The following is a 25,443-nucleotide window of genomic DNA, read 5'->3' on the forward strand; positions in this document are numbered from 1 at the left end:
GTGATACAGTGCATCGGACCCCGACTGGTCCCAGTGAAACAGTGCATCGGACCCCGACTGGTCCCAGGGAAACAGTGCATCGGGCCCCAACTGGTCCCAGTGAAACAGTGCATCGGACCGCGACTGGTCCCAGGGAAACACTGCATCGGACCCCAACTAGTGCCAGTGAAACAGTGCATCGGACCCCGACTGTTGCCAGTGAAACAGTGCATCGGACCCCGACTGGTCCCAGAGAAACAGTGCATCGGACCCCGACTGGTCCCAGGGAAACAGTGCTACTGGCTCTGACTGGTGCCAGTGAAACAGTTGATCGGACCCGAACTGGTGCCAGTGAAACAGTGCATCGGACCCCGACTGGTCCCAGTGAAAGTGCATCGGACCCCGACTGTTCCCAGGGAAACAGTGCATCGGACCCTGACTGGTCCCAGTGAAACAGTGCATCGGACCCTGACTGGTCCCAGTGAAACAGTGCATCGGAGAGGGAAACAGTGCATCGGACCCCAACTGGTCCCAGTGAAACAGTGCATCGGATCCCGACTGTTCCCAGGGAAACAGTGCATCGGACCCCTACTGGTGCCAGTGAAACAGTGCATCGGACCCCAACTGGTGCCGGTGAAACAGTGCATCGGACCCCGACTGTTGCCAGTGAAACAGTGCATCGGACCCCGACTGGTCCCGGAGAAACAGTGCACCGGACCCCGACTGGTCCCAGGGAAACAGTGCTACTGGCTCTGACTGGTGCCAGTGAAACAGTGCATCGGACCCCAACTGGTGCCAGTGAAACAGTGCATCGGACCCCGACTGGTCCCAGTGAAAGTGCATCGGACCCCGACTGGTCCCACGGAAACAGTGCATCGGAGCCCAACTGGTGCCAGTAAAACAGTGCATCGTACCCCGACTGGTTCCAGGGAAACAGTGCATCAGACCCCAACTGGTGCCAGTGAAACAGTGCATCGGACCCCAACTGGTGCCAGTGAAACAGTGCATCGGACCCCGACTGGTCCCAGTGAAACAGTGCATCGGACCCCGACTGGTCCCAGGGAAACAGTGCATCGGACCCCGACTGGTGCCAGTGAAACAGTGCAACGGACCCCGACTGGTGCCAGTGAAACAGTGCATCGGACCCCAACTGGTGCCAGTGAAACAGTGCATCGGACCCCAACTGGTGCCAGTGAAACAGTGCATCGGACCCAACTGGTGCCAGTGAAACAGTGCATCGGACCCCGACTGGTCCCAGTGAAACAGTGCACCGGACCCCGACTGGTCCCAGTGAAACAGTGCATCGGACCCCGACTGGTCCCAGGGAAACAGTGCATCGGACCACGACTGGTGCCAGTGAAACAGTGCATCGGACCCCGACTGGTCCCAGGGAAACAGTGCATCGGACCCCGACTGGTCCCAGGGAAACGGTGCATCGGATCCCGACTGGTCCCAGGGAAACAGTGCTACTGGCTCTGACTGGTGCCAGTGAAACAGTGCATCGGACCCCAACTAGTGCTAGTGAAACAGTGCATCGGACCCCGACTGGTCCCAGTCAAACAGTGCACCGGACCCCGACTGGTCCCAGGGAAACAGTGCATCGGACCCCGACTGGTCCCAGGTAAACAGTGCATCGGACCCCGACTGCTCCCAGGGAAACAGTGCATCGGACCCCGACTGGTCCCAGGGAAACAGTGCTACTGGCTCTGACTGGTGCCAGTGAAACAGCGCATCGGACCCCAACTGGTGCCAGTGAAACAGTGCATCGGACCCCAACTGTTGCCAGTGAAACAGTGCATCGGACCCCGACTGGTGCCAGTGAAACAGTGCATCGGACCCCGACTGGTCCCAGGGAAACAGTGCATCGGACCCCAACTGGTGCCAGTGAAACAGTGCATCGGACCCGACTGGTCCAAGGGAAACAGTGCTACTGGCTCTGACTGGTGCCAGTGAAACAGTGCATCGGACCCCGACTGGTCCCAGGGAAACAGTGCTACTGGCTCTGACTGGTGCCAGTGATACAGTGCATCGGACCCCGACTGGTCCCAGTGAAACAGTGCATCGGACCCCGACTGGTCCCAGGGAAACAGTGCATCGGGCCCCAACTGGTCCCAGTGAAACAGTGCATCGGACCGCGACTGGTCCCAGGGAAACACTGCATCGGACCCCAACTAGTGCCAGTGAAACAGTGCATCGGACCCCGACTGTTGCCAGTGAAACAGTGCATCGGACCCCGACTGGTCCCAGAGAAACAGTGCATCGGACCCCGACTGGTCCCAGGGAAACAGTGCTACTGGCTCTGACTGGTGCCAGTGAAACAGTTGATCGGACCCGAACTGGTGCCAGTGAAACAGTGCATCGGACCCCGACTGGTCCCAGTGAAAGTGCATCGGACCCCGACTGTTCCCAGGGAAACAGTGCATCGGACCCTGACTGGTCCCAGTGAAACAGTGCATCGGACCCTGACTGGTCCCAGTGAAACAGTGCATCGGAGAGGGAAACAGTGCATCGGACCCCAACTGGTCCCAGTGAAACAGTGCATCGGATCCCGACTGTTCCCAGGGAAACAGTGCATCGGACCCCTACTGGTGCCAGTGAAACAGTGCATCGGACCCCGACTGTTGCCAGTGAAACAGTGCATCGGACCCCGACTGGTCCCGGAGAAACAGTGCACCGGACCCCGACTGGTCCCAGGGAAACAGTGCTACTGGCTCTGACTGGTGCCAGTGAAACAGTGCATCGGACCCCAACTGGTGCCAGTGAAACAGTGCATCGGACCCCGACTGGTCCCAGTGAAAGTGCATCGGACCCCGACTGGTCCCACGGAAACAGTGCATCGGAGCCCAACTGGTGCCAGTAAAACAGTGCATCGTACCCCGACTGGTTCCAGGGAAACAGTGCATCAGACCCCAACTGGTGCCAGTGAAACAGTGCATCGGACCCCAACTGGTGCCAGTAAAACAGTGCATCGTACCCCGACTGGTTCCAGGGAAACAGTGCATCAGACCCCAACTGGTGCCAGTGAAACAGTGCATCGGACCCCAACTGGTGCCAGTGAAACAGTGCATCGGACCCCGACTGGTCCCAGTGAAACAGTGCATCGGACCCCGACTGGTCCCAGGGAAACAGTGCATCGGACCCCGACTGGTGCCAGTGAAACAGTGCAACGGACCCCGACTGGTGCCAGTGAAACAGTGCATCGGACCCCAACTGGTGCCAGTGAAACAGTGCATCGGACCCCAACTGGTGCCAGTGAAACAGTGCATCGGACCCAACTGGTGCCAGTGAAACAGTGCATCGGACCCCGACTGGTCCCAGTGAAACAGTGCACCGGACCCCGACTGGTCCCAGTGAAACAGTGCATCGGACCCCGACTGGTCCCAGGGAAACAGTGCATCGGACCACGACTGGTGCCAGTGAAACAGTGCATCGGACCCCGACTGGTCCCAGGGAAACAGTGCATCGGACCCCGACTGGTCCCAGGGAAACGGTGCATCGGATCCCGACTGGTCCCAGGGAAACAGTGCTACTGGCTCTGACTGGTGCCAGTGAAACAGTGCATCGGACCCCAACTAGTGCTAGTGAAACAGTGCATCGGACCCCGACTGGTCCCAGTCAAACAGTGCACCGGACCCCGACTGGTCCCAGGGAAACAGTGCATCGGACCCCGACTGGTCCCAGGTAAACAGTGCATCGGACCCCGACTGCTCCCAGGGAAACAGTGCATCGGACCCCGACTGGTCCCAGGGAAACAGTGCTACTGGCTCTGACTGGTGCCAGTGAAACAGCGCATCGGACCCCAACTGGTGCCAGTGAAACAGTGCATCGGACCCCAACTGTTGCCAGTGAAACAGTGCATCGGACCCCGACTGGTGCCAGTGAAACAGTGCATCGGACCCCGACTGGTCCCAGGGAAACAGTGCATCGGACCCCAACTGGTGCCAGTGAAACAGTGCATCGGACCCGACTGGTCCAAGGGAAACAGTGCTACTGGCTCTGACTGGTGCCAGTGAAACAGTGCATCGGACCCCGACTGGTCCCAGGGAAACAGTGCTACTGGCTCTGACTGGTGCCAGTGATACAGTGCATCGGACCCCGACTGGTCCCAGTGAAACAGTGCATCGGACCCCGACTGGTCCCAGGGAAACAGTGCATCGGGCCCCAACTGGTCCCAGTGAAACAGTGCATCGGACCGCGACTGGTCCCAGGGAAACACTGCATCGGACCCCAACTAGTGCCAGTGAAACAGTGCATCGGACCCCGACTGTTGCCAGTGAAACAGTGCATCGGACCCCGACTGGTCCCAGAGAAACAGTGCATCGGACCCCGACTGGTCCCAGGGAAACAGTGCTACTGGCTCTGACTGGTGCCAGTGAAACAGTTGATCGGACCCGAACTGGTGCCAGTGAAACAGTGCATCGGACCCCGACTGGTCCCAGTGAAAGTGCATCGGACCCCGACTGTTCCCAGGGAAACAGTGCATCGGACCCTGACTGGTCCCAGTGAAACAGTGCATCGGACCCTGACTGGTCCCAGTGAAACAGTGCATCGGAGAGGGAAACAGTGCATCGGACCCCAACTGGTCCCAGTGAAACAGTGCATCGGATCCCGACTGTTCCCAGGGAAACAGTGCATCGGACCCCTACTGGTGCCAGTGAAACAGTGCATCGGACCCCGACTGTTGCCAGTGAAACAGTGCATCGGACCCCGACTGGTCCCGGAGAAACAGTGCACCGGACCCCGACTGGTCCCAGGGAAACAGTGCTACTGGCTCTGACTGGTGCCAGTGAAACAGTGCATCGGACCCCAACTGGTGCCAGTGAAACAGTGCATCGGACCCCGACTGGTCCCAGTGAAAGTGCATCGGACCCCGACTGGTCCCACGGAAACAGTGCATCGGAGCCCAACTGGTGCCAGTAAAACAGTGCATCGTACCCCGACTGGTTCCAGGGAAACAGTGCATCAGACCCCAACTGGTGCCAGTGAAACAGTGCATCGGACCCCAACTAGTGCCAGTGAAACAGTGCATCGGACCCCGACTGGTCCCAGTGAAACAGTGCATCGGACCCCGACTGGTCCCAGGGAAACAGTGCATCGGACCCCGACTGGTGCCAGTGAAACAGTGCAACGGACCCCGACTGGTGCCAGTGAAACAGTGCATCGGACCCCAACTGGTGCCAGTGAAACAGTGCATCGGACCCCAACTGGTGCCAGTGAAACAGTGCATCGGACCCAACTGGTGCCAGTGAAACAGTGCATCGGACCCCGACTGGTCCCAGGGAAACAGTGCATCGGACCCCGACTGGTGCCAGTGAAACAGTGCATCGGACCCCGACTGATCCCAGGGAAACAGTGCATCGGACCCCGACTGGTCCCAGTGAAACAGTGCATCGGACCCCGACTGGTCCCAGGGAAACAGTGCTACTGGCTCTGACTGGTGCCAGTGAAACAGTGCATCGGACCCCGACTGGTCCCAGAGAAACAGTGCATCAGACCCCGACTGGTCCCAGTGAAACAGTGCATCGGACCCCGACTGGTCCCAGAGAAACAGTGCATCGGACCCCGACTGATCCCAGGGAAACAGTGCATCGCACCCCGACTGGTCCCAGGGAAACAGTGCTACTGGCTCTGACTGGTGCCAGTGAAACAGTGCATCGGACCCCAACTAGTGCCAGTGAAACAGTGCATCGGACCCCGACTGGTGTCAGGGAAACAGTGCATCGGACCCCGACTGGTCCCAGTCAAACAGTGCATCGGACCCCGACTGGTGCCAGTGAAACAGTGCTACCGGCTCTGACTGGTGCCAGTGAAACAGTGCATCGGACCCCGACTGGTCCCAGTGAAACAGTGCATCGGACCCCGACTGGTCCCAGAGAAACAGTGCATCGGACCCCGACTGATCCCAGGGAAACAGTGCATCGGACCCCGACTGGTCCCAGGGAAACAGTGCTACTGGCTCTGACTGGTGCCAGTGAAACAGTGCATCGGACCCCAACTAGTGCCAGTGAAACAGTGCATCGGACCCCGACTGGTGCCAGGGAAACAGTGCATCGGACCCCGACTGGTCCCAGTCAAACAGTGCATCGGACCCCGACTGGTGCCAGTGAAACAGTGCTACTGGCTCTGACTGGTGCCAGTGAAACAGTGCACCGGACCCCGACTGGTCCCAGTGAAACAGTGCATCGGACCCCGACTGGTCCCAGGGAAACAGTGCATCGGACCACGACTGGTGCCAGTGAAACAGTGCATCGGACCCCGACTGGTCCCAGGGAAACAGTGCATCGGACCCCGACTGGTCCCAGGGAAACAGTGCTACTGGCTCTGACTGGTGCCAGTGAAACAGTGCATCGGACCCCAACTAGTGCTAGTGAAACAGTGCATCGGACCCCGACTGATGCCAGGGAAACAGTGCATCGGACCCCGACTGGTCCCAGTCAAACAGTGCATCGGACCCCGACTGGTCCCAGGGAAACAGTGCATCGGACCCCGACTGGTCCCAGGGAAACAGTGCATCGGACCCCAACTGGTCCCAGGGAAACAGTGCATCGGACCCCGACTGGTCCCAGGGAAACAGTGCATCGGACCCCGACTGGTCCCAGGGAAACAGTGCATCGGACCCCGACTGGTCCCAGGGAAACAGTGCTACTGGCTCTGACTGGTGCCAGTGAAACAGTGCATCGGACCCCAACTGGTGCCAGTGAAACAGTGCATCGGACCCCGACTGGTGCCAGTGAAACAGTGCATCGGACCCCGACTGGTCCCAGGGAAACAGTGCTACTGGCTCTGACTGGTGCCAGTGATACAGTGCATCGGACCCCGACTGGTCCCAGTGAAACAGTGCATCGGACCCCGACTGGTCCCAGGGAAACAGTGCATCGGGCCCCAACTGGTCCCAGTGAAACAGTGCATCGGACCGCGACTAGTCCCAGGGAAACACTGCATCGGACCCAAACTAGTGCCAGTGAAACAGTTGATCGGACCCGAACTTGTGCCAGTGAAACAGTGCATCGGACCCCGACTGGTCCCAGTGAAAGTGCATCGGACCCCGACTGTTCCCAGGGAAACAGTGCATCGGACCCCAACTGGTGTCAGTGAAACAGTGCATCGGACCCCGACTGGTCCCAGGGAAACAGTGCATCGGACCCTGACTGGTCCCAGTGAAACAGTGCATCGGACCCTGACTGGTCCCAGTGAAACAGTGCATCGGACCCTGACTGGTCCCAGTGAAACAGTGCATCGGAGAGGGAAGCAGTGCATCGGACCCCAACTGGTCCCAGTGAAACAGTGCATCGGATCCCGACTGGTCCCAGGGAAACAGTGCATCGGACCCCTACTGGTGCCAGTGAAACAGTGCATCGGACCCCAACTGGTGCCAGTGAAACAGTGCATCGGACCCCGACTGTTGCCAGTGAAACAGTGCATCGGACCCCGACTGGTCCCAGAGAAACAGTGCACCGGACCCCGACTGGTCCCAGGGAAACAGTGCTACTGGCTCTGACTGGTGCCAGTGAAACAGTGCATCGGACCCCAACTGGTGCCAGTGAAACAGTGCATCGGACCCCGACTGGTCCCAGTGAAAGTGCATCGGACCCCGACTGGTCCCACGGAAACAGTGCATCGGACCCCAACTGGTGTCAGTGAAACAGTGCATCGGACCCCGACTGGTTCCAGGGAAACAGTGCATCGGACCCCAACTGGTGCCAGTGAAACAGTGCATCGGACCCCAACTGGTGCCAGTGAAACAGTGCATCGGACCCAACTGGTGCCAGTGAAACAGTGCATCGGGCCCCGACTGGTCCCAGGGAAACAGTGCATCGGACCCCAACTGGTGCCAGTGAAACAGTGCATCGGACCCCGACTTGTCCCAGGGAAACAGTGCTACTGGCTCTGACTGGTGCCAGTGAAACAGTGCATCGGACCCCAACTGGTGCCAGGGAAACAGTGCATCGGACCCCGACTGGTGCCAGTGAAACAATGCATCGGACCCCGACTGGTCCCAGGGAAATAGTGCATCGGACCCCGACTGATCCCAGGGAAACAGTGCATCGGACCCCGACTGGTCCCAGGGAAACAGTGCATCGGACCCCGACTGGTCCCAGGGAAACAGTGCATCGGACCCCGACTGGTCCCAGGGAAACAGTGCTACTGGCTCTGACTGGTGCCAGTGAAACAGTGCATCGGACCCCGACTGGTCCCAGAGAAACAGTGCATCGGACCCCGACTGGTTCCAGGGAAACAGTGCATCGGACCCCGACTGGTACCAGGGAAACAGTGCATCGGTCCCCGACTGGTACCAGGGTGTCAGAAGTGCTGATGTCTTTCCCCATGCCAAGTTCAACACTTGGTGTTGCTCCAGTCCTAACGTGCTTTCCTGAGGAACCTGTGTCTCTTTACGCTGCTCGTCCTACGTCAGTAATTCCAAGCTCTGAACCTGTGTGTCACGGTTTGCTGCCGTCATTCGGAAGGTATTAATCTGCCATTACCTTGTACAAGGAGTCCTTGGTTGGTTTAGTCTTAATGCCCAAGTCATGTTTGAGCTGGCCAACGGTTCTCATTCCAGTCCAGGTCCCTCTCTCACTGCTTGGTTGGAGCAGCGATGTAACTGGGTTGTACAGCTTCGGCACGGAAACGGGAAACCACGTTCTCATGAAAACAATATCTGAGAATCAACAAAAAGAGCAGATTAGCTTCACACTGGTTAACACATCGCAACATGACTTCAGCTGAATAAAATCTGTCCCAGACCAATTGAAGCAGTCTTGTGTCATTTATTAAGTTCAAACTTTGCGTTACGATACGGTAGGACCCAGGTTCACAGTGATTCCCCAGAGACACAATTCCAACAACAGAGGGTAAAGTCTGGCACCTGTCTAATGTCATCATTCGTAAAGCTGTGGTCGCAACAAACCAATTTCTACACTCGGCAAAATCCCAGAGTTTGTGGTGAGGTGAGGTGGCACGGATGAAGCAAGGTTTCAGCATTGGTGCTCGAGGTCGGGTTGAAGCTCGTCGTTTAGGAGGTGTGGGGTGGGGCTGGGGTTTGGGGGTGTGGGAGTACCCCTCCCAGAGCAGAGAGACCTTGATGCCGAACTTGTGCCTGAAACAGGATGTGTTCCGACTGCTCCCGACCTTAACAGCCACAAACTTGTGGGGAACATACAAAAATTCATTATTAAATACAACCCTATTATTTAACAAACATTCCGTGAGCTCAGCGTCAACGTCAAGACATAGAACATGGAACAGTACAGCACAGAACAGGCCCTTCGGCCCTCGGTGTTGTGCTGAGCATTGTCCGAAACCAAGATCAAGCTATCCCACTCCCTGTCATTCTGGTGTGCTCCAAGTGCCTATCCAATAACCGCTTGAAAGTTCTTAAAGTGTCCGACTGCACTATCACAGCAGGCAGTCCATTCCACACCCTAACCACTCTCTGAGTAAAGAACCTACCTCGGACATCCCTCCTATATCTCCCACCCTGAACCTTATAGATATGCCCCCTTGTAACAGCTACATCCACCCGATAAAATAGTCTCTGAACGTCCACTATAGAGTGGACGTTCATTATCTTATAAACCTCTATTAAGTCGCCTCTCATCCTCCTCCGCTCCAAAGAGAAAAGCCCTAGCTCCCTCAACCTTTCCTCATAAGACCTATCCTGCAAACCAGGCAGCATCCTGGTAAATCTCCTTTGCACCCTTTCCAATGCTTCCACATCCTTCCTACAATGAGGTGACCAGAACTGCACACAATACTCCAAATGTGGTCTCACCAGGGTCATGTATAGTTGCAGCATAACCCCGCGGCTCTTAAACTCAAGCCCCCTGTTAATAAACGCTAACACACTATCAGCCTTCTTCACGGCTCTATCCACTGGAGTGGCAACCTTCAGAGATCTGTGGACATGAACCCCAAGATCTCTCTGTTCCTCCACATTCCTCAGAACCCTGCCGTTGACCCTGTAATCTGCATTCAAATTTTTTCTACCAAAATGAATCACCTCGCACTTATCAGGGTTAAACTCCATCTGCTATTTTTCGGCCCAGCTCTGCATCCTATCAATGTCTCTTTGCAGCCTACAACAGCCCTCCACCTCATCCACTACTCCACCAATCTTGGTGCCATCAGCAAATTTACTGACCCACCCTTCAGCCCCCTCCTCCAAGTCATTGATAACAATCACAAATAGCAGAGGACCCAGCACTGATCCCTGTGGTACATCGCTGGTAACTGGTCTCCAGTCTGAACATTTTCCATCCACCACCACCCTCTGTCTTCTATGTGATAGCCAGTTACTTATCCAATTGGCAAAATTTCCCTCTATCCCTGTAGAAGCCAGGTATTTCAAATACAACTAGTATAGGTAAAAGATAGCTGGTTAAGCATAAAAATTAAGCCCCAGTTTTAAATACCCATTTATACAGCATAATTCACTTTTACTGAGGTCCGTTGTTCTGGCAAATGCATATTTTCAAAGTCAGTGTGACATTAAAACACAAGCTGTACCGGTAATCAGATCAAGGACGAAGCAGGCACCATAGCAACATGAAGGCACCATTGTTCACAATGCAGATAACAGCTAAGTCAGCAGAAGACCAGTTTATTGCTGGTAAAGATTAACCAGAATATCACATTCCATAACATGCAGACATGAAACAATTAAAAGCTAATGTTGCACATTGAAGATGGACGGCTTGCCATCAAATCAAATGTGTTTGAGTCTAACCCAAACCAATTTGGATTATATTGGGGTGTGATTAGATGACTTAAGACAGATATGAAACAGTATAACTGAAACGTGTCCGCCCGCCAGTTTAGTCTTTTGTGTTGTTGTGTTGCAGTAATACCTCAGGGAAAAGAAAAACTATTTACCAGTCACCAGCCAATCACTTCCCTGCAGGCTGTGACATCACGGTTCAACTTCTTTCTACTTCTACCTGCCCTCGAGTCTCCCTCTTGATCTTTACTCGGCTGGGATCCTCACAGTGATTGTCTTTTTTTTGATGTGGAGGTGCCGGCGTTGGACTGGGGTGAGCACAGTAAGAAGTCTTACAACACCAGGTTAAAGTCCAACAGGTTTGTTTCAAACACGAGCTTTCGGAGCGCTGCTCCTTCCTCAGGTGAATGAAGAGGTCTGTTCCAGAAACATATTTATAGACAAATTCAAAGATGCCAAACAATGCTTAGAATGCGAGCATTTGCAGTTAATTAAGTGTTTACATATCCAGAGATGGGGTAACCCCAGGTTAAAGAGGTGTGAATTGTCTCAAGCCAGGACAGTTGGTAGGATTTCGCAGGCCAGATGGTGAGGGGTGAATGTAATGCGACATGAATCCCAGGTCCCGGTTGAGGCCGCACTCATGTGTGCGGGACTTGGCTATAAGTTTCTGCTCGGCGATTCTGCGTTGTCGCGCGTCCTGAAGGCCACCTTGGAGAACGCTTAACTGGAGATCAGAGGCTGAATGCCCTTGACTGCTGAAGTGTTCCCCGACTGGAAGGGAACATTCCTGCCTGGTGATTGTTGCAGCGTCTGCATGGTCTCGCCAATGTACCACGCTTCGGGACATCCTTTCCTGCAGCGTATGAGGTAGGCAACGTTGGCCGAGTCGCACGAGTATGTACCGCGTACCTGGTGGGTGGTATTCTCACGTGTTTATTTTTTAGTTAGAGGAGGAAGTAGTGAGGGAATGACTGAAGAAGTGTTTCGGGTTTAACTGTCACTTGACAACAGCTCCTCCACAAACCACCTTCAAGATACGGTGACTGCAATGCACTGATGCAAATTTTCCACACAACAGCCAATCAGCATCTCCACTCTACTGCCCTCTGCTGGACCTGAAGAAAATATATATATCTTCATCAGCAGGACTACTTAATAAATCATAGAATTTACAGTGCAGAAGGAGGCCATTCGGCCATCGAGTCTGCAACGGCCCTTGGAAAGAGCACCCTACCTAAGCCCACATCTCCACTCTATCCCCATAACCCAGTAAGCCCAACTAATCGTTTTTGGGCACTAAGGGCAATTTAGCACGGTCAATCTCCTATCCTGTACATCTTTGGACTGTGGGAGGAAACCGGAGCACCCGGAGGAAACCCACGCAGACACGGGGAGAACGTGCAGACTCCGCACAGACAGCGATCCAAGCCTGGAATCGAACCTGGGACCCTGGAGCTGTGAAGCAACAGTGATAACCACTGTGCGACCGTGCTGCCTGGTAAATTCAGTGTTTAAAATGCTTTTCAAAATGGACAATTGCTGAGCTGGCTCCAGACGGTCACATGCTGTCTTTTTTGAGCTATTTCAAAGTTAACAAAGGCTAACACCTCAAACGTCTGGAATATAACACTCCTTGCATAGCTTAAAAACTCAAGTCAAGCTAACGCGATGGCCCAACAAAAGATTAGTCTACTCTAGCCAAATTCAAACAAAGACAACCCATTGCAGATCCTAATCTCCAATAATGATGCTAATTGCCTGAGCATTAACAATGGTTTCAACAGACTTCCGGTTGCGGCGATGACCAGCTAAGCCGCACGTTTCGGCACCTCCCGTTTCAACGGACTTTTGGGCTCTTATCGGGAGCCCCAACGGAAATTTTTTACGGCCAAACCCAGTGTGAGGCGACAAAGGAAGGAGTCCCCCCGGGTGTGGATGGAAAGAAGCGATAGTAGTGGCCAGATTGCGGAGGATCCTCTGGAGCAACGGCAGAGAAGAGAAGAGAGAAGCAAGATGGCGGCTGAGGGAGCCCAGATGGTATGGGGCCCGGAACAGCAGGAGTTCCTCCGACGATGTGTGGAGGAGGTCAAGAAGGAGGTGCTGGCGCCGATGTTGCTGGCGATTGAGGGATTGAAGGAGACGCAAAAGACCCAGGCGATGGAGCTCCGTGGAGTGAAGGCAAAGGCAGCCGAGAACGAAGACGAGATACAGGGCTTGGTGGTGAAGACAGAGACGCACGAGGCACTACATAAGAGGTGCATAGAAAGGCTGGAAGCCCTGGAAAATAGCTCGAGGAGGAAGAATCTAAGGATTTTGGGGCAGCACGGTAGCATGGTGGTTAGCACAATTGCTTCACAGCTCCAGGATCCCAGGTTCGATTCCCGGCTTGGGTCACTGTCTGTGTGGAGTCTGCACGTTCTCCCCGTGTGTGCGTGGGTTTCCTCCGGGGGCTCCGGTTTCCTCCCACAGTCCAAAGATGTGCAGGTTAGGTGGATTGGCCATGCTAAATTGCCCTTAGTGTCCAAAATTGCCCTTAGTGTTGGGTGGGGTTGCTGGGTTATGGGGATGGGGTGGAGGTGTGGACTTGGGTAGGGTGCTCTTTCAAAGAGCGGGTGCGGACTCGATGGGCCGAGTGGCCTCCTTCTGCACTGTAAATTCTATGATAATCTTTGATAATCTATGATTTTGGGTCTTCCCGAAGGGACAGAGGGAGCTGATGTTGGGGCGTATGCGAGTACGATGCTCCATACTTTAATGGGAGCTGAGGCCCCGACGGGCCCCCTGGAAGTGGAGGGAGCATACCGGGTCCTCGTGAGAAGACCAAAGGCAGGGGAAATACCGCGAGCAATAGTGGTGAGGTTCCACCGCTACAAGGACAGGGAGAAGGTCCTGAGATGGGCTAAGAAGACACGGAGTAGCAGGTGGGAGAACGCGGTGATCCGCGTGTATCAAGATTGGAGTGCGGAGGTGGCGAGAAGGAGGGCGAGTTTCAATCGGGCCAAGGCGGTGTTCCACAGGAAGAAAGTGAAATTTGGAATGTTGCAGCCGGCGAGACTGTGGGTTACACACCAGGGCAAACACCACTACTTTGAGACGGCAGAGGAGGCGTGGGCATTTATTCAAGAAGAGAAGTTGGACTAGATTTGAGGAATTGATGTTTGGAAAGAAGTAGCGAGGTGGTGGCAAAGAAATGCAAAGGGGGGAGAGGGGGAGGGTTTATCTGTAAAAATGTTAGACGGGAGAATTTTTTTTTTCTCCCCCCGAGGGGGACACACACGAAGAAATGTGAACGCCGGTGGGGAAGGGGACAGGGAAGGGGAGAGGGAGCTGCGCCACTAGGGGCGGAGCCGAGAGGGAAGCGTGGGGTTTTTTCCCACGCTATGGAAATTGCGGCGGGAAAAGTGGGCGCAGGAAGGAAGGGGGCCTCACACGCAGGGAGGCCAAGGGTAAACGGGGGAAGCCGAGGTCAGCCAGATGGGGTGGGGGGTAAAGGGCCCCCCAACCCGGTTGATCACGTGGAACGTGAGAGGGTTCAATGGGCCGATTAAGAGGGTAAGGGTATTTGGGCACCTAAAGAGACTGAAGGCGGATGTGGTTATGCTTCAGGAGACGCACCTGAAATTGGCGGATCAGGTCAGATTAAGGAAAGGATGGGTGGGACAGGTATTCCACTCAGGCTTAGATACGAAAAATAGAGGGGTGGCAATACTGGTGGGGAAACGGGTATCGTTTGAGGCGAAGACCATAGTGGTGGACAGTGGGAGTGGGTACGTGATGGTGAGTGGCAGATTGCAAGGTGAGGCGATGGTGCTGGTGAACGTATACGCCCCGAACTGGGATGACGCGGGTTTTATGAAGCGTATGTTGGGACGCATCCCGGACCTAGAGATGGGAAATTTGGTAATGGGGGGGACGGGGGGGGGGGGGGGCGGACTTCAACACGGTGCTGGACCCAGGGCTGGACCAGTCCAGATCTAGGACCGGGAGGAGGCCGGCAGCGGCCAGGGTGCTTAAGGGGTTTATGGAGCAGATGGGAGGAGTAGATCCCTGGAGATTTACTAGACCAAGGAGTAAAGAGTTTTCCTTCTTCTCCCACGTCCCTAAAGCGTACTCCCGGATAGACTTTTTTGTCCTAGGAAGGGCGCTGATCCCGAAAGTGGTAAGAACGGAATATTCGGCTATAGCCGTTTCAGATCACGCCCCACATTGGGTGGATCTGGATCTAGGAGAGGAGAAGGAGCAGCGCCCACTTTGGAGATTAGACATAGGACTGTTGGCGGACGAGGGGGTGGAAGGGTGAGGGGATGTATTGAAAGATACCTCGAGGTCAATGATGATGGAGCGGTCCAGGTGGGAGTAGTATGGGAGGCGCTGAAGGCGGTGGTTAGGGGGGAGCTGATTTCCATAAGAGCCCACAGGGGGAAACAAGAGGGTAAAGAAAGGGAGAGACTGATTGGGGAGATTCTGGGGGTGGATAGGCAATATGCGGAGGCCCCGGATGAAAGACGGAGACTACAGACGGAGACTACAGACGGAGTTTGACCTGCTGACCACGGGTAAGGCGGAGACGCAGTGGAGGAACAAAGAACAAACAAAGAACAAAGAAATGTACAGCACAGGAACAGGCCCTTCGGCCCTCCAAGCCCGCGCCGACCATACTGCCCGACTAAACTACAATCTTCTACACTTCCTGGGTCCGTATCCTTCTATTCCCATCCTATTCATATATTTGTCAAGATGCCCCTTAAATGTCCCTATCGTCCCTGCTTCCACTACCTCCTCCGGTAGCGAGTTCCAGGTACCCACTACCCTCTGCGTAAAAAACTTGCCTCGTACATCTACTCTAAACCTTGCCCCTCTCACCTTAAACCTATGCCCCCTAGTAATTGACCCCTCTACCCTGGGGAAAAGCCTCTGACTATCCACTCTGTCTATGCCCCTCATAATTTTGTAGACCTCTATCAGGTCTCCCCTCAACCTCCTTCGTTCCAGTGAGAACAAACCGACTTTATTCAATCGCTCCTCATAGCTTATGCCCTCCATACCAGGCAACATTCTGGTAAATCTCTTCTGCACCCTCTCTAAAGCCTCCACATCCTTCTGGTAGTGTGGCGACCAGAATTGAACACTATACTCCAAGTGTGGCCTAACTAAGGTTCTATACAGCTGCAACATGACTTGCCAATTCTTATACTCAATGCCCCGGCCAATGAAGGCAAGCATGCCGTATGCCTTCTTGACTACCTTCTCCACCTGTGTTGCCCCTTTCAATGACCTGTGGACCTGTACTCCTAGATCTCTTTGACTTTCAATACTCTTGAGGGTTCTACCATTCACTGTATATTCCCTACCTGCATTAGACCTTCCAAAATGCATTACCTCACATTTGTCCGGATTAAACTCCATCTGCCATCTCTCCGCCAAGTCTCCAGACAATCTAAATCCTTCTGTATCCTCAGACAGTCCTCATCGCTATCCGCAATTCCACCAACCTTTGTGTCGTCTGCAAACTTACTAATCAGACCAGTTACATTTTCCTCCAAATCATTTATATATACTACAAAGAGCAAAGGTCCCAGCACTGATCCCTGTGGAACACCACTGGTCACAGCCCTCCAATTAGAAAAGCATCCCTCCATTGCTACCCTCTGCCTTCTATGGCCTAGCCAGTTCTGTATCCACCTTGCCAGTTCACCCCGATCCCGTGTGACTTCACCTTTTGTACTAGTCTACCATGAGGGACCTTGTCAAAGGCCTTACTGAAGTCCATATAGACAACATCTACTGCCCTACCTGCATCAATCATCTTAGTGACCTCCTCGAAAAACTCTATCAAGTTAGTGAGACACGACCTCCCCTTCACAAAACCGTGCTGCCTCTCACTAATACGTCCATTTGCTTCCAAATGGGAGTAGATCCTGTCTCGAAGAATTCTCTCCAGTAATTTCCCTACCACTGAAGTAAGGCTCACCGGCCTGTAGTTCCCTGGATTATCCTTGCTACCCTTCTTAAACAGAGGAACAACATTGGCTATTCTCCAGTCCTCCGGGACATCCCCTGAAGACAGCGAGGATCCAAAGATTTCTGTCAAGGCCTCAGCAATTTCCTCTCCAGCCTCCTTCAGTATTCTGGGGTAGATCCCATCAGGCCCTGGGGACTTATCTACCTTAATATTTTTTAAGACACCCAACACCTCATCTTTTTGGATCACAATGTGACCCAGGCTATCTACACCCCCTTCTCCAGACTCAACATCTACCAATTCCTTCTCTTTGGTGAATACTGATGCAAAGTATTCATTTAGTACCTCACCCATTTCCTCTGGCTCCACACATAGATTCCCTTGCCTATCCTTCAGTGGGCCAACCCTTTCCCTGGCTACCCTCTTGCTTTTTATGTACGTGTAAAAAGCCTTGGGATTTTCCTTAACCCTATTTGCCAATGACTTTTCGTGACCCCTTCTAGCCCTCCTGACTCCTTGCTTAAGTTCCTTCCTACTTTCCTTATATGCCACACAGGCTTCGTCTGTTCCCAGCCTTTTAGCCCTGACAAATGCCTCCTTTTTCTTTTTGACGAGGCCTACAATATCACTCGTCATCCAAGGTTCCCGAAAATTGCCGTATTTATCCTTCTTCCTCACAGGAACATGCCGGTCCTGTATTCCTTTCAACTGCCACTTGAAAGCCTCCCACATGTCAGATGTTGATTTGCCCTCAAACATCCGCCCCCAATCTATGTTCTTCAGTTCCCGCCTAATATTGTTATAATTAGCCTTCCCCCAATTTAGCACATTCATCCTCGGACCACTCTTATCCTTGTCCACCAGTACTTTAAAACTTACTGTTACCGAAATGCTCCCCTACTGAAACATCTACCACCTGGCCGGGCTCATTCCCCAATACCAGGTCCAGTACCGCCCCTTCCCTAGTTGGACTGTTTACATATTGTTTTAAGAAGCCCTCCTGGATGCTCCTTACAAACTCCGCCCCGTCTAAGCCCCTGGCACTAAGTGAGTCCCAGTCAATATTGGGGAAGTTGAAGTCTCCCATCACCACAACCCTGTTGTTTTTACTCTTTTCCAAAATCTGTCTACCTATCTGCTCCTCTATCTCCCGCTGGCTGTTGGGAGGCCTGTAGTATACCCCCAACATTGTGACTGCACCCTTCTTATTCCTGATCTCTACCCATATAGCCTCACTGCCCTCTGAGGTGTCCTCTCGCAGTATAGCTGTGATATTCTCCCGAACAAGTAGCGCAACTCCGCCTCCCCTTTTACATCCCCCTCTGTCCCGCCTGAAACATCTAAATCCTGGAACGTTTAGCTGCCAATCCTGCCCTTCCCTCAACCAGGTCTCTGTAATGGCAACAACATCATAGTTCCAAGTAGTAATCCAAGCTCTAAGTTCATCTGCCTTACCCGTAATGCTCCTTGCATTAAAACATAAGGAAGGCACAGGGAATACAATACGAATATGGGGAAAAGGCGAGCCGATTGCTGGCCCAACAACTTAGGAAGAGGGGGGGCGGCGAGAGAGATCGGAGGAGTTAGGGACGGGGAGGGAAGGATGGAGCAGAGAGCGGGGTGTTTAAGTCATTTTATGAGAGGCTGTATAAGTCCCAACCCCCGGAGGGGAAAGAGGGAATAATACACTTCCTGGACCAGCTGGAGTTCCCGAGGGTTGAGGAGCAGGAGGTGGCAGGTTTGGGAGCGCAGATTGAGGCGGAGGAGGTGATTAAAGGAATTGGGAACATGCAGGCAGGAAAGGCCGCGGGACCAGATGGGTTCCCGGTGGAATTTTACAGGAAATATGTGGACCTACTGGCCCCACTCCTGACGAAAACCTTCAATGAGGCTAAGGAATGGGGGACACTACCCCCGACAATGTCGGAGGCGACGATATCGTTGATCCTGAAACGAGACAAAGACCCGCTGCAGTGCGGGTCATACAGGCCCATCTCCCTCCTAAATGTAGATGCCAAGTTACTAGCCAAAGTGATGACGACAAGGATAGAGGACTGTGTCCCAGGGGTGGTACATGACGACCAGACAGGGTTTGTTAAAAGGAGGCAATTGAATGCCAATATACGAAGGTTGCTGGGGGTGATGATGATGCCCCCACCGGAGGGGGAGGCGGAGATAGTGGTGGCGATGGATGCAGAGGAGGCATTTGATAGAGTGGAGTGGGACTACGTGTGGGAGGTACTGAAGAGATTTGGATTTGGAGAGGGGTTCATCAGATGGGTTCAGCTCCTGTACGGGGCCCCGGTGGCAAGCGTGGTTACAAACAGGCAACGATCCGACTATTTCCGATTACATAGGGGCACAAGACAGGGGTGCCCCCTGTCCCCGTTACTGTTCGCGTTGGCAATCGAGCCATTGGCCATAGCGCTGAGGGGCTCTAAGAAGTGGAGGGGGGTGCTCAGAGGAGGAGAGGAACATCGAGTGTCATTATATGCAGACGATTTACTGCTATATGTGGCGGACCCAGTGGAGGGGATGCCAGAGATAATGCAGACACTCAGGGAGTTTGGAGAGTTCTCGGGATATAAATTGAATATGGGAAAGAGCGAACTTTTTGTGATGCACCCCGGGGAACAGGGCAGGGGGATAGACGATTTGCCGCTGAGGAGAGTAGCAAGGGATTTTCGATATCTAGGGATCCAGGTGGCCAGGAACTGGGGAACCTTGCATAAACTTAACTTGACGCGACTGGTAGAGCAGATGGAGGAGGACTTTAAGAGGTGGGACATGGTGCCCCTGTCATTGGCGGGCAGAGTACAGGCGGTTAAAATGGTGGTCCTCCCGAGGTTTCTTTTTGTGTTCCAGTGCCTCCCCATACTGATTACAAAGGCCTTTTTCAAGAAAGTGGACAGGAGTATTATGAGCTTTGTGTGGGCTGGAAAGACCCCGAGGGTAAAGAGGGGGTTCCTGCAGCGGAGTAGGGACAGAGGGGGACTGGCACTGCCGAGTCTGAGTGACTATTATTGGGCCGCCAACGTGTCCATGATATGTAAGTGGATGAGGGAAGAAGAAGGAGCGGCGTGGAAAAGGCTGGAGATGGCGTCCTGTAAGGGAACAAGTTTAAAAGCACTGGCGACGGCGCCGTTACCGTTCCCCCCGAAAAAATACACCACAAACCCAGTAGTGGGGGCGACTTTGAAGATTTGGGGGCAGTGGAGACGACATAGGGGAGTGACGGGTGCCTCGGTGTGGTCCCCGATAAGGAACAATCACAGGTTCGTCCCGGGGAGGATAGATGGGGGATTCCAATCTTGGCAGCGAGCAGGAATTGGGAAGTTGAAGGACTTGTTCTTGGACGGGACATTCGCGAGTTTGGGAGCATTGGTAGAAAAATACGGGTTGCGACCTGGGAATGCCTTCCGATATATGCAAGTGAGGGCATTTGCGAGGCAACAGGTGAGGGAATTTCCGCAGCTCCCGGCGCAAGGGATCCAGGACAGAGTGATTTCGGGGGCAAGGGTCGGTGAAGGTAAAGTGTCCGATATATACAGGGAAATGAGAGACGAGGGGGAGACGATGGTAGAGGAGCTGAAGGGTAAATGGGAGGAGGAGCTGGGGGAAGAGATTGAGGAGGGGCTGTGGGCAGGTGCCCTAAGTAGGGTAAATTCCTCGTCCTCGTGTGCCAGGCTTAGTCTGATCCAATTCAAGGTTCTACACAGGGCGCATACGACAGGAGCAAGGCTGAGTAGATTTTTTGGAATGGAGGATAGGTGCGGGAGGTGCGCGGGAAGCCCAGCGAACCACACACATGTTTTGGTCATGTCCGGTATTGCATGGGTGTGGCAAGAGTGATCTCAAAGTTGGGGGGGGGTCCGGGTCGAACCGAGCTGGGGGTTCGGGTCGAACCGAGCTGGGGGTTAGCTATATTTGGGGTTGCAGAAGAGCCGGGAGTACAGGAGGCGAGAGAGGCCGATGTTTCGGCCTTTGCGTCCCTAGTAGCCCGGCGAAGGATTCTACTTATGTGGAAAGAAGCCAAACCCCCGGGTGTGGAGGCCTGGATAAACGACATGGCAGGGTTTATAAAATTGGAGCGAATAAAATACGCACTAAGAGGTTCGGCTCAAGGGTTCACCAGGCGGTGGCAACCGTTCCTTGACTATCTCGCAGAGCGATAAGGGAAAACAGGAAAGACAGCAGCAGCAACCCAGGGGAGAGGGGGGGGGGGGGAGGGGGGGGGGTGTATTCGGTGTTTGGGTTTTTTTTTCCATCCTGGTTGTTTATATTTATTTTTTCAGTATTATTATTTCTCTTTTCTTGTTCTTTTTCTGCACTTGTTGTTAGTTTAATATATTGTTTAAATAACGGTCAATGTACATTTTGTTACAAGGTTGTAAAAATGGAAAATTCTTTTTGATCGGAAAACTTTAATAAAATATATATTTTTTTAAAAAACAATGGTTTCAACAAGAGGACCTTGTTAAACAACTCAGTACCACATGATCGAGATTTGGCCTGGCTTGGATCTGACAGTGAGTCGCTGTTGGCCCTCTAAAGGAAAGAGCAGTTGCAGGCCCTCAGCCTGCACTGTCCACCATCAAAGCCAGAGGCAGCAGAAAGAGCTCTGGCTCCCACCAAAAACACCAAACTGCTGGAACCTTGGATCGCGTCCCCCAAGACTAACACATTCTACTTTCTGGTTACTGACAGGTAGTGAGCAGGGAAATCAGGGCAGTTTAAACTGACACCCCTCCAGTCTGCAACATCAGTCTGATCACATTTTGGGGCCATTTCTTTAATCATTAGATTTAAAGGTACATCACTCACCACTCATCAGCAGCTTGTCCTCAAAGGAGGCTCGGAACGCACCCTCTGGGGTGCGAAGTGCTTTTTTCAGCTGGCCACGAATCCCGCTCACACTTCGGATCGAAGCATTCTCGAATTTAGCAACTTCCAGCGCAGAATTAAACATTCCCTGTGTTCAGAGAAAACATTCATGCGGTCAGCCCAATAGAACAATTGCTCGTTACATCGCTGATCAGCCCAGTCACTAACCCAGGGTCCAGCTTATTCCCAAAGCCCTTCATGTGGCCACAGGGATAACTTCAAGGTGCTGAAGGGAATCTGATCCCGGCGGAATGATACAAACATCATCGAGGAAGACGATAGCTCAGGTACGGACGAAACACATTGCCGCGGGAGGGAAACTAAATGCTTCCAAAGCTACATCGCCGGGTAACTAAAGAAATTTGGAACAACATAAGACAAGGAAATGAGACTTGTGATAAATGTTGCAAACATAAAGGGCACAGGAGAACTGACCAAGAAAGGAGATGCAGGGAAAGTGAGTGAGGGAAATTTAGTGAGGCAACATAGAAAGGCATTTGTTAAACTCATAAACACTAAAATAATATTCAACGGGAAGGTTGATTTATGACCAAAAATGACACCATCTTCTGCAAACAGCAGACATGGCTGAGCTGGCAAATGATCCTTTACTTCAGTCTTCGCTGAATAAGAGAATGCTGTCAATGTCACAGGATAGAAAGGGGAGGGACTTCCGGTTGCGGCGATGCGGAGCTAAGCCGCACGATTCGGCAGCTCCCGCGAAGACGGACTTTTGGGCTCGCTAACGGAGCCCCAACGGAACTTTTGATACAGACAACCCGTGGGGAAGGGAGGAGAGAGGTCCCCTACTAACCGGCATGGATCGGACCCGCAGCGAAACGGCGAAAAAAGCGGCCCTGGAGCAGCGGGAGAAGAAAGAGAAAAAAAGCAAAATGGCGGCGCCCACGGACAAAGAGGAGATGCAGGAGTTCATCAAGCGCTGCTTCGAGGAGCTGCGCAAGGAGATGGTGGCGCCTATGCTGGCAATGATTGAAGGACTTGGAGCAACCCAGAAAGCCCAAGAGGTGAAGATCCAGGAAAAAGTGAGTGAGAACGACGACGAGCTCGTGGGCCTGACGGAGAGAGTGGCCGAGGAGAAACAATTTGAGGATCCTGGGTCTCCCAGAAGGAGTGGAGGGGGCCGATGCCACGGCATATGCGGGCACAATGATCGGGAGGCCCCCCCGGGATTGCTGGAGCTGGATGGGGCGCACCGAGTGCTGGCGAGGAAGCCCAAGGCAAATGAGCCGCCAAGGGCGATGGTGGTGAGATTTCACCGGTTCACGGACAGAGAGAGGGTCCTGAAATGGGCCAAGAAGGAACGGAGCAGCAAGTGGGACAATGCTGAGATCAGAATATACCCGGACTGGAGCACGGAGGTTGCTAAGCGGAGAGCGGGTTTCAACCGGGCTAAAGCGGTGCTGCATCGGAAAGGAGTAAAATTTGGAATGTTGCAGCCAGCGCGACTGTGGGTTACACATAATGGCCAACACCACTACTTCGAAACGCCCGAAGAGGCGTGGACCTTTATACTACCTGAAAAGTTGGACTCTAATTGAGGGTTTGTGTGGGAGGGGGGTGTTTGAGGGGTGAAGTATGATGGCGGTTGTATATAGGGGTCAACCCCGCGCAGGGAATGCTATATGGGCCGGGGGAGAGACAAGGCCACGACAGGAGCTGCGTCAGGGGGGGCGGGGCAGGCTCTGGAAAGCACGGGGTTGTCTTTCCCGCGCGCGGCAAAAAAGGCGGGAAGGGGAACAAAGGAATGTACATTGATTGGGAGACTCCCACACGGGGGGGTCAAAGGGATGGCGGGGGAAGCCGGGGTCAGCAGGTGTCAGCTGACTTACGGGAGGGAAATGGGGGGAGCAAAAAAGCTAGACGGGGATCTAGAGGGGGGGAGGGGAGGGGGGGGGAGAGGAGGGGGGGGGGGCGGAGAGGAGGGGGGGGGGGGGGGAAAGGGTTGCTGCTGCACTGGCCGAAAGAGAACGGGACACAGAAGAGGTGGTTGGGACGAGGGTCCCCCGGTTGGGGGACTGGAGAGTGAGGGAGACGCGGACAAGGGACTGGCCCAGAAAAGGAGATGGCTAGTCGGCGGGTTCCCTCCAATCCGGCTGATAACGTGGAACGTGAGGGGCCTGAATGGGCCGGTGAAGAGGGCTCGAGTGTTCGCGCACTTGAAGGGACTGAAGGCAGACGTGGCCATGCTCCAAGAGACACACCTGAAGGTGGCGGACCAGGTCAGGTTAAGAAAAGGATGGGTCGGACAAGTATTTCACTCGGGATTGGACGCAAAAAATAGAGGGGTGGCAATTCTGGTGGGAAAGCATGTGTCATTTGAGGCCAAGACTATCGTAGCGGATAATGGAGGGAGATATTTGATGGTGAGTGGGAGTTTGCAAGGGACGTGGGTGGTGTTGGTAAATGTATACGCCCCGAACTGGGATGATGCTGGATTCATGAAGCGCATGTTGGGGCGCATTCCGGACCTGGAGGTAGGAGGCCTGATAATGGGAGGGGACTTCAATACAGTGCTGGACCCAGCACTGGACCGCTCCAAATCAAGGACTGGAAAGAGGCCAGCGGCGGCCAATGTGCTCAGGGGTTTTATGGACCAGATGGGGGGAGTGGACCCATGGAGGTTTGCAAGGCTGCAGGCCAGGGAATTTTATTTCTTCTCCCATGTACACAAAGCCTACTCCCGGATAGATTTCTTTGTTCTGGGTAGGGCTCTCATCCCGAGGGTGGAGGGGACGGAGTATTCGGCTATAGCCGTGTCGGACCATGCCCCGCACTGGGTGGAACTGGAGCTGGGAGAGGAGAGGGACCGACGCCCGCTGTGGCGGCTGGATGTGGGACTGCTGGCTGATGAGGTGGTGTGTGGGAAGGTGAGGGGGTGTATTGAAAGGTACTTGGAGGCCAACGACAACGGGGAGGTGCGAGTGGGGGTGGTATGGGAGGCGTTGAAGGCGGTGATCAGCTGATCTCCATCAGGGCTCATAGGGAGGTAAATGGGAGGCTTTTAAAAATGTGTTAACCAGGGTTCAGGGTAAGCACATTCCCTTTAGAGTGAAGTGCAAGGCTGGTAGAAGTAGGGAACCCTGGATGACTCGAGATATTGAGACTCTGGTCAAAAAGAAGAAGGAGGCATATGACGTACATAAGCAACTGGGATCAAGTGGATCCCTTGAAGAGTATAGAGATTGTCGAAATAGAGTTAAGAGGGAAATCAGGAGGGCAAAAAGGGGACATGAAATTGCTTTGGCAAATAATGCAAAGGAGAATCCAAAGAGCTTCTACAGATACATAAGGGGAAAAAGAGTAACTAGGGACAGAGTAGGGCCTCTTAAGGATCAACAAGGACATCTATGTGCAGAGCCACAAGAGTTGGGTGAGATCCTGAATGAATATTTCTCATCGGTATTCACGGTGGAGAAAGGCATGGATGTTAGGAAACTAAGGGAAATAAATAGTGATGTCTTGAGAAGTGTGCATATTACAGAGGAGGAGGTGCTGGAAGTCTTAAAGCGCATCAAGGTAGATAAATCCCCGGGACCTGATGAAATGTATCCCAGGATGTTGTGGGAGGCTAGGGAGGAAATTGTGGGTCCCCTAACAGAGATATTTGAATCATCGGCAGCCACAGGTGAGGTGCCTGAAGATTGGAGAGTGGCGAATGTTGTGCCCTTGTTTAAGAAGGGCAGCAGGGAAAAGCCTGGGAACTACAGACCGGTGAGCCTAACGTCTGTAGTAGGTAAGTTGCTAGAAGGTATTCTGAGAGACAGGATCTACAAGCATTTAGAGAGGCAAGGACTGATTCGGGGCAGTCAGCATGGCTTTGTGCGTGGAAAATCATGTCTCACAAATTTGATTGAGTTTTTTGAGGGAGTGACCAAGA

At 53.5% G+C, this 25,443-nt stretch overlaps 1 protein-coding gene across 1 annotated transcript in view; it reads right to left on the reverse strand.

Annotated features, from left to right (window-relative positions):
• The window catches only part of LOC140405557 (ribosome biogenesis protein BMS1 homolog), a gene marked incomplete at its 5' end in the record, with an annotated part of 196,965 nt that overhangs the window by 23,064 nt on the left and 148,458 nt on the right, over positions 1–25,443 (reverse strand). The window contains 2 exons of the mRNA XM_072494117.1: positions 8,463–8,638; positions 21,486–21,633. Coding sequence (XP_072350218.1) covers positions 8,463–8,638; positions 21,486–21,633 — 324 coding nt within the window. The remainder of the gene's footprint in view (positions 1–8,462; positions 8,639–21,485; positions 21,634–25,443) is intronic.

The sequence above is a fragment of the Scyliorhinus torazame genome, unplaced genomic scaffold (genome assembly GCF_047496885.1).
Source record: "Scyliorhinus torazame isolate Kashiwa2021f unplaced genomic scaffold, sScyTor2.1 scaffold_57, whole genome shotgun sequence".
Taxonomy (NCBI): domain Eukaryota; kingdom Metazoa; phylum Chordata; class Chondrichthyes; order Carcharhiniformes; family Scyliorhinidae; genus Scyliorhinus; species Scyliorhinus torazame.